Source organism: Mus musculus, chromosome 4 (genome assembly GCF_000001635.26).
Source record: "Mus musculus strain C57BL/6J chromosome 4, GRCm38.p6 C57BL/6J".
Taxonomy (NCBI): domain Eukaryota; kingdom Metazoa; phylum Chordata; class Mammalia; order Rodentia; family Muridae; genus Mus; species Mus musculus.
In genome coordinates, this window is record NC_000070.6 from 134930980 (window position 1) to 134940159 (window position 9180).

The window sequence follows — 9180 nt, forward strand, 5'->3', positions numbered from 1 at the left end:
AGAGAGAAGGCTGTAATGGCGGCTGTGACTGAAGTTGTGGTGAGTATCACCGGCTTCGCGTAGGTGTCAGTCCGGGAGACGCCGGGGCTGAGGACATGGGTGGGATCCGGGTGCGGCTCCCGGGGAGACCAGGGTGCCGGGCCCAGGCCTGGGCCGTGGCCCCTGGCAGACGCCGAGCCTGAAGCCGGTTATGATCGCAGGTCCCCGCGGATGGCGCGGAAGCCAGGCCCTTGGCGGCCGAGGAGCTGGCGGCGCAGAAGCGGGAGCAGAGACTACGCAAGTTCCGTGAGCTGCATCTGAAGCGGGTGAGTGGCGGGGCTGCGGGCCAGGCTGGCAGTAGGGCTGGAGGAGCAGGAGGAGGAAGGCGCACCACGCACCAGATCTCCGGACCCGGCGTCCCCGGGACCAGATCTCCGCCCGCCGGTGGGTCTGGACTCGGGTTGAGATCGCTTTGACACACGTCAAAAGCCCCACCCGCCTGCTCCACCCGGCCACACCCACATTACCGGGTGTACCTTAGGTTTTTCCTCTTGTTCCATGATTCTTCGTTTTTCATCTAGGGAAATAATTGGTTAGAAATAGTAATCAGACCTTTCTCACCTTAAAAACAGCGAGCACACACTTTCCCTTTTCTCCGAGTTCAGACTCAAAAAAGTATAACTTATTTCCCATCTCTTGTTTGGATGTCTACTCAAATCGTAAGCATGGCTGGCGAGTCACTCTCAACATTAGCATTCTTTCCCAGAAGCTAGCTCCCTCTCACTTCTTTATGTGACTGCTTGGTCATCTGACCCTTTTTCTGAACCTGCTTGTTTTCTTGGACTATAATTCAAAAGGCATGCTATATCTTCTTACTGTCTCCCTTCTAGCACCTGCCAAGATTTTCAGCCTGCTTGACTTGTTTTTGTCTTGATCTCTTTTTTTTTTAAAGATTTATTTATTTTATGTATGTGAGTACACTGTAGCTGTACAGATGGTTGTGAGCCTTTATGTGGTATTTGGGGATTGAATTTAGGACCTCTGCTTGCTCTGGTCACCCCTGCTCTCTCCGGCCCAAAGATTTATTTATTACAAAAATTACTCTGTAGCTGTCTTCAGACATACTAGAAGACAGTGTGAGATCCCATTACAGGTGGTTGTGAGCCACCATATGGTTGCTGGGATTTGAACTTGGGACCTTTGGAAGAGCAGTCAGTGCTCTTACCTGCTGAGCTATCTCTCCAGCTCCTGTCTTTTTTTTTTGAGACAGGGTTTTTCTCTGTATAGTCCTGGCTGTCCTGGAACTCACTCTGTAGACCAGACCAGGCTGGCCTCAAACTCAGAAATCCTCCTGCCTCTGCCTACTACCAAGTGCTGGGATTAAAGTGCCCAGTCCAGCCCCTGTCTTGAATAAAGTGTTTCTTGGGCTGGCAAGATGACTCAGTGTTAGAGGCCCTTGTACAAGCCTGGCCACCTGAGTTTGACCCCTGAAACTCAGGGAGAAGTGGAAGGAGGGAGAGAACTGACTTCCGTCTTCACAGGGTTGTCCACAGAGCTCCACACAAGGCTAAGGCATGCGCATGCACACACAGAAATAAGAAAATGTATTTGTGGCTTTGTATGTATGTGTGCTCAAGTGTCATGGAGTGTATGTAGATGACAGGACAACAGGAGTAAGTCAGTTTTCTCTTTCCATAATGTGGCCTTTCCAGGGATTGATGTCATCTGGCTATGTAGCAGTCACCCTTACCCATTGAGCCATCTTGCTGGCTCAAAAGAACTATTTTTTTTCCTTTTCTAAAACATGGCCTTTGAGCCTCCAAGAATATAAAACAAAACAAACAAATGAGACAGTGCATCTCTGAACATTTACAATGTAAACAGTGGTTCTCAGCTTTCTTTATGCTCTGGTGACACACAACAATAAATTTATTTTGTTGCTGCTTCATAACTGTAGTTTTGCTGCTGTAAATATCTGGTATGTAGGGTATCGTATATGTGACCCTTGTCACGACCCACAGGTTGAGCACCACTGTTCTGCGTGCTGGGGATCATGGACCAAGCACCTGCTGCAGAAATCCTAAAGGCCAGAGTCCGGACACCTAGAACACATAAATAAATACTGGGTGGGTGTGGTGGCCTGCCTTTTATCCCAGCACTGTGGAGGCAGAGACAGGATCTCTGGAGCAAGCAGAGTAATGAGGCTGACTAGCAAACACTGAGTTCTGAGTTCAAGTGGCCATCCTTGCCTCAATATTTAAGGTAGAGATCAATTGAGGATACGCCCAACATCAGTCCTTAGCCTTCACATGCATGCACACCTGCACACGTGTGTCCATACACATGTGAATATACACAGCACACACACATAGTCCAACATTCACAGCCAGTATTCACATGCTAAGCAAAAACTCCAGTCCCACAAATATTTCTGTTCAGAAAGAGTTAATAGTAAATTATTGTGCTTAAATGTTGACTTACAGAGAGGCTGTCCACAGCCCATGCGCCTGGAGCTGGGAGCTTGCCTTCCTGGACCAGATGTCACCAGTGTGTGGCCTATGTGATATCTAACTTACATTTTCCTTAGACTAATGGACTCTGGTGGCTTGCAGCTGCCATTTCTGTGCTTGGACAGTTTATGGAGTCCTTGACTACAGAGGGAGATTGATGCTGAGGCTAGCCTAGAGTGCATTAGACCATGATGCTGAGGCTAGCCTAGAGTGCATTAGACCATGATGCTGAGGCTAGCCTAGAGTGCATTAGACCATGGTCTAAAGAAACCCAAACAAAGGAAATGCTGGTGTTACGCAGTGCTAAGATCCTCTGAATGCGAGCTCTGGGCGTTCCTTCCTTTCCCTTCTCTTGGAGTGACCTGGAGTACTGACTATGAACGACTATGAATGGTTTAGAGGTAAAGAGGCATGAAAGCCTCCAGTCCAAACTGAGGCTTTAAGAAACAAAACAACAAAAACAAACCAGGTTAGAAGGAGCCCATCCCTTAGGCCCGAGATGCTCAGTGGATGCTCTTGCTGTGAGGAGACTAAGGACCTAAGTTTGATCCCCAGAACCTGCATGGTGGCAGGAGATAGCTGCTGCCTGGGAGCTGACCTCTGATCTGCACACAGACCACCCGCCATGTGTGTGTCCACACAGAAAAGACAAGTACAGTTATAAAGAGGATTTAAAAAGTCTGTGATTGCTACTGTACTATGGCGGGGTACAGTTATGCTTTGTCAGCCTTTATTCTGAACCCCTTATGCAAGGGACCACCCATCTGAACAGGCAGAGGTGACGGCGCCCTCGGGCTCTGGAACGACAGAGCTCTGAGCACAGCAGTCTCGTTCTCTCTGTTAAACCTTCTCAGTCTTTTCCTGAGCTTAGTCACTTGCTGGGTTTTTATTGCGTGCAGTGGGGTCCCTTAGTCACTGCACATAAGACAGGGTCTGTGTGGGTCCCTCTCCTGTTTTACCTGATGGCCTTCACTCTTACGGTTTTAGAATGAAGCTCGTAAGCTGAATCACCAGGAAGTTGTGGAAGAAGACAAAAGACTTAAGTTGCCTGCAAACTGGGAAGCCAAGAAAGCGCGTCTGGAGTGGGAGCTCCAGGAAGAGGAGAAGAAAAAGGTTCAACTACATTGTGTTTTGTATGTGTGTGGGCCCGAGAGTTACAGGAGTCACTCCTCCACCCCCGTGCTCCTCCTGAAACAGGGCTCAGGTGGTCGAGCTTGGCAGCGAACACCTGTATCCCCTGAGCCACCTCGATGACCTGTTACTTGATATTTTGATAGTATTTTTTTTTTTCACTTAAAATAGGTCAAATTGTTAGCCATGGTGTGTCACACATATAGTTCCAGCACTTGGGAAGCTGAGGCTGGAGGATTGCTTTGAGTTTGAGGTCAGCCTGCGCTCAAAAAACAAAAAATGCAGGGTGGCACGGTGGGTAGTACAGTGGGTAGCGCTGCCTGTCTTTGCAGGAGTGTGCAGCTCGAGGGGAAGACTACGAGAAGGTGAAGTTGCTGGAGATCAGCGCAGAGGACGCTGAGAGGTGGGAGAGGAGGAAGAAGAAGAAGAACCCTGACTTGGGGTTTTCAGGTACAGCTGGCCTGGGCCTCTTGGACCAAGACTTCTGCTCAGGAGAGCGCATATCCGCTGAGCTTTGTTCGTGGAGAATTCTAGGAGGCCAAGGAAAGTCCTGTTGACTGCTTTGGTCCTTCGTGTACAGTTAGCCTTTGTTGTGGTAGCCATTGTGTTCTTTAGGCGTCTATATACCCCAGGCAGTCTGCAAACTCCGGGTCCTGCCTCAGCCTCCTGAGTGTTACAGGAGTGTGCCACCTCATCGGCCTGTTGGGTGGAGGCTGTGCTTAGGATAGTGCCCTGTGCGTGTAGGACAGTGGTAATGGTTTTCATTTTGTTTAGATTATGCTGCTGCCCAATTACGCCAGTATCACCGGCTGACCAAGCAGATCAAACCTGACATGGAAAGCTATGAGCGACAGAGAGAGAAGCAGTAAGTCCTGGGCAGAGTGCAAGACCGATCTGGGAGGGAGGTGGAAGCAGATTGTTAAAGGCACCTGTTTACAAACTAGTTAAAGGAGTTTTTTACTTATTTGAGACATTTCTACTCTGTGGCTTGGGCTGTCCTTAAATTTACAGCAATCCTCCTGCCTCATTGTCCTGAGTGCTGGGATTATATATGTTTGCCAACTTGCCTGACCAAACTCAATTTATTGATGAAGCAAGTCTTATCAGTGGCTGTCTCTTGGTAAAATTATTTACTGTTCTCATCATTGAACAGGCGTTAGGCCCTGACTTTCCTTGGAGAGATCCCGCCTGGGGCTGGCTTATAGGCTATTCACCCAGCCTGGCTCATCCTTTGGGAGCCTGCATTTTCTTTTCTTCTTTTTCCTTTCCTGTGTAATGAGTATAGTTCTGTGCTGTCTCTCATTACCAGTGGTAGTGTAGTTTGAAATTACACTGGAGTACTCCTTCCTGTCTGACTGGAAATTCTTCTTGCTGTCTTCTTAGTGGAGAAGATTTTTTCCCAACATCCAACAGTCTTCTCCATGGGACGCACGTGCCTTCCTCAGAGGAAATTGACAGAATGGTTTTAGACCTGGAAAAGCAGTAAGTACTCAGCCGGGATCGCGGGGGCGCCCCGTACTCTGTGAGGGAGTGGATGGGAGGTAGATCTGAGGCCGATGCTCTCCCAGGGCACAGCAGTGATCCCAGCTCACTTGTGACCCGTAATCTGGATGTTCTGAGGTGACAGTGCAGGCGGGTTGAGCCATAGCGTTTGGAGTGAAATGAGAATATGGATGGAATCAAAGTGCTTTGGGGTCAAACTGTTTTCTTTCTTTCTCTTCTCTCTTCTCTTCCCTTTCTCTTTCTCTTTCTCTTTCCCTTTCCCTTTCCCTTTCCCTTTCCCTTTCCCTTTCCCTTTCCCTTTCCCTTTCCCTTTCCCTTTCCCTTTCCCTTTCCCTTTCCCTTCCTTCCTTTCTTTTTGTTTTTTCGAGACAGGGTTTCTCTGTAGCCCTGGCTGTTCTGGAACTCACTTTGTAGACCAGGCTGGTCTTGAACTCAGAAATCCGCCTGCCTCTGTCTCCCAAGTGCTGGGATTAAAGGTGTGCGCCACCATGCCTGGCTTATGTCTACTTTTTTTGTCCCCCCAAGGTGTTTTATTAGGAATGCAGATTTTTCGCCTGAACTTTTTGCCCATGTTTTATTAAGATCAGAGAAGGCAGTTCAGACCAGAAGGTGGTTGAACGCCGCCTTCAGGCCTAGGGTTTGGGATCAACCCTAGATCCAGGTGGATCTTTGGGGTCAAGAATAGAGAGGCCTGGGGAAGGGGGTTCGGAACCTCATAATTCCCTTCCTTCCCCTAGAATTGAAAAGCGAGACAAATACAGCCGAAGACGCCCGTACAATGATGATGCCGACATCGACTACATCAATGAGAGGAACGCCAAGTTCAACAAGAAAGCAGAGAGGTTCTACGGGAAGTACACGGCCGAGATCAAGCAGAACCTGGAGAGAGGCACAGCTGTGTGAGCTTAAACCTCGGGAGCAGCGCAGAAGCTGGGAACGGTCGGTCGGAGGCTTCTGCTGGCAAATTCAACCTCCCTCGTGGGACCAGTCGATTACTGTCCCACTTCCCCTGCCTCCCCACTGGGCTTCTGAAATAAATGTCTTTTCTCACCTCCTCTGCCACATGCATATGTTCACATTTTTGTGCTTGGATAGACGATGTATTTCTTGTAGTAATTGATGTTTTGTAAAAATCTAATTTGTATAAATCCTAATTATTATTTTTCTATGTATTTTAAATGTGCATAACCATATAACCTTTGAATTATTGGGGCTTAGATGTACACGGGTGCAGTCACTGCTGCTTTTGAGTGTTGTTAGGAGGAAGACGGAAGCTCCAGCCGGGCTTTGGGACTGGCCAGGAGGGGACTGAGAAGCAGAGGCTGTTGAGACAGATGCTCCTGGAGTTCTGGCACTGTGCCCGGACTGGAGTCAGAGGTCATGGCCGTCAGCCGTGCACACTCCCTTTTTAAAGAACAATAAAATGCTTTGGAATAGAGTCTCGAACAGTGTCTGTAACTTAAACATTGTGGGTACTTACACGAGTGTGGGAGCATATGTGACACATCAGTGTAAGGCTGAGTGTTGACTTTTGCCAACCTTTGCAGATCTGTGCTCAGCCTGGGGTCTGAGAACCTGAAAGAACGGGTGGTCTACAGTCTCATGCGTAGACAGCCTTACTTCTGCTTCAATGTACTCTATACACAAACGAGAGAAAGCAGTGATCCAGGGAAGGCTGTTGCTGATCGGAGAGACATGGTCAGAAGAGTGCACGCAAATGCCAGTCAGCACATGCTAAATATAGCAGAGCAGCTTTTCCCCACAACTTTGTCAGGACAGACCAATTTAAAAACAGTTGCCTGGCACGCATTGCAGATTGTGTCTGGGAAAGAGTGAATGCGAGACAGAAGCTGTAGGTACCCCAATTAAAACCTCATTACCCAGACACCATCTGCATCTATGTTCTGATATTCAACAAGAATAAACAGGCTGCTTATATCCTTAATCCCAGCACTCACCAGCTAGAGGCAGGCGTGTAGTGAGCATTTTGGTTTCTTTCAAACCAAACTATGTTATGTGAATGTGTTTTTGTTGTAATGCCAGGTGTGGGCTGCTTCAGTTTGTCCACAGCCGCTAACTGTGATTGTCTCATGCTCTAGGAGAGGCATGATTTTGCTAGCTGCAGAGTTCTTTTAATGTTCCGAAGATGGCATTGATGACTCGTAGTGTGTTCCTCCCACCCCGCTTCCCTTTAGACGTGTAGTGGAAGCTGCCCCTGACCTATGAGCTGAAGGTGATCTTGAATTCCTGATCCTCTTTCCAAGTGCTAGGATTACACGTGTGTCTCACCATGCCCAGGTCTATTTAGTGTGAGTGGAGGTGCCAGTCCTCCCCTATGAGACACACACACACACAGAAGAGAGAGAGAGAGAGAGAGAGAGAGAGAGAGAGAGAGAGAGAGAGAGAGAGTCAGTGTGTGCTCAAGGGGAAAAGCACTTGTGCCAAGAGATAACCTGAATTTGAGTCCCAGGACAGTTTAGTAGGACAGAGCCAACTCCAGAAAGTTGTTCTCCGATCTCCACACATTCTCAGACACACGCACATACACAACAAATAAATATATAAATAAATAAATATTTATGTTCTATTGTGTTTAAACAGTTTTAATAGAATACATTTCTTGTATTTATTCTCTGGCAGCTCCATACATGGAAACAATGCATTTTGGTTATGTGCACCCCAACTCCTCCTTCCTACTCTCCTAGACACCCCAGTATGTCCCCCCTTCCCATGTTCAGTTCCCATGTCCAGCAGCTCAGTCACCTGTAACTTCTGCTCCAGGGGCTCCGATGCTTTCTTCTGGACTCTGAGGTCACCTGCGCTCAAATATTCACAGACTGACACATGTACACACATAAATATAATTAAAAATTAAGTACAGGCTGGGCAGTGGTGGCGCATGCCTTTAATCCCAGCACTCGGGAGGCAGAGGCAGATGGATTTCTGAGTTCAAGGCCAGCCTGGTCTACAGAGTGAGTTCCAGGACAGCCAGGACTACACCGAGAAACCCTGTCTCAAAAAAACCAAACCAAAACCAAAACCAAAACCAAAAAAAAAAAAAAAAAAAAAAAAAAAAAGAGGTAGAGAGAGAGAAGATTAAGACTAAAAATAAAATGCCAAAAGAAAAGAGTGTCGGGGATACTGTTGAAAGAATAATAATTCTTTTTTTTTTTTTTTTTTTTTTAAAGATTTATTTATTTATTATATGTAAGTACACTGTAGCTGTCTTCAGACACTCCAGAAGAGGGAGTCAGATCTTGTTACGGATGGTTGTGAGCCACCATGTGGTTGCTGGGATTTGAACTCTGGACCTTCGGAAGAGCAGTCGGGTGCTCTAACCCACTGAGCCATCTCACCAGCCCAAGAATAATAATTCTAAACACTATAGTGGGAATGTTCTTCAAATGGGTAAATGTAGAATTATATAATCATATACGGTAGCAATTCCCTTCCTAGTTAGAACATTACTCAGTAAGTTGCATCAGACCGCTGCACACAAACTTGTAAGCGAATGTTCACAGTAACATTATGATACTAAAAGCATATATAATAAAATAATCCACCCATCAATGAATGGGCAAATAAAATGTGATCTATCTAGATCGGGGACTAATATTCAGTCATGAAAAGGAACAGAGTACTGATATTCACTGTAGCATGGGTAAATCTTGAAAATATTTTCCTGACTAAAAGAAGTCGCACACAAAAGACTACGCATAATGTAGATCTGCGTTTATGTGAACTGAGCAGAGCAGGCGAATCCATACATACAGAAGGTAGATGAATGGCTGCTAGGGTTGCGAGGGTGAAGTGAGGGGTTGATGAGGCGTAACTAACAGGCTTGGGTGTTCCTTTTGGGGCAATGAGACTGCTCTAGGATTATATTGTAGTGATGGCTGCACAACCCTGAATATTAAAAGCCACTGAACCGTGTGCTTTAAAAGAGTCAACTTTATGGTCAGTGATTACATGTCAATAAAGTTGTTAAAGTTGTTAACGGGTTTTTTTTTTTTTTTTTTTTTTTTTTTTTTTGTCTGTGGCTGCACAGTGAGATGCT

At 46.8% G+C, this 9180-nt stretch overlaps 1 protein-coding gene across 1 annotated transcript; it reads left to right on the plus strand.

Moving 5' to 3' along the window:
* Syf2 (SYF2 homolog, RNA splicing factor (S. cerevisiae)) lies at positions 1–6558 on the plus strand. The gene is made up of 7 exons (NM_026780.3): positions 1–39; positions 201–305; positions 3477–3602; positions 3953–4070; positions 4395–4485; positions 5004–5102; positions 5861–6558. Exons 1-7 carry the CDS (start codon positions 16–18, stop codon positions 6024–6026), a joined length of 729 nt encoding a protein of 242 aa, NP_081056.1. The 5' UTR covers positions 1–15; the 3' UTR covers positions 6027–6558.
* The last annotated feature ends 2622 nt before the right edge of the window (positions 6559–9180 follow it).

What these genes read in the sequence shown, in the direction of transcription:
- Syf2 (NM_026780.3), top strand. Translation starts at nt 16, where the DNA reads ATGGCGGCTGTGACTGAAGTTGTG. An exon ending in AGGAAGAGGAGAAGAAAAAG is followed by an intron (nt 3,603 to 3,952) that starts GTTCAACTACAT and finishes CTGTCTTTGCAG; the next exon opens with GAGTGTGCAGCTCGAGGGGA. An exon ending in GAGCGACAGAGAGAGAAGCA is followed by an intron (nt 4,486 to 5,003) that starts GTAAGTCCTGGG and finishes CTGTCTTCTTAG; the next exon opens with TGGAGAAGATTTTTTCCCAA.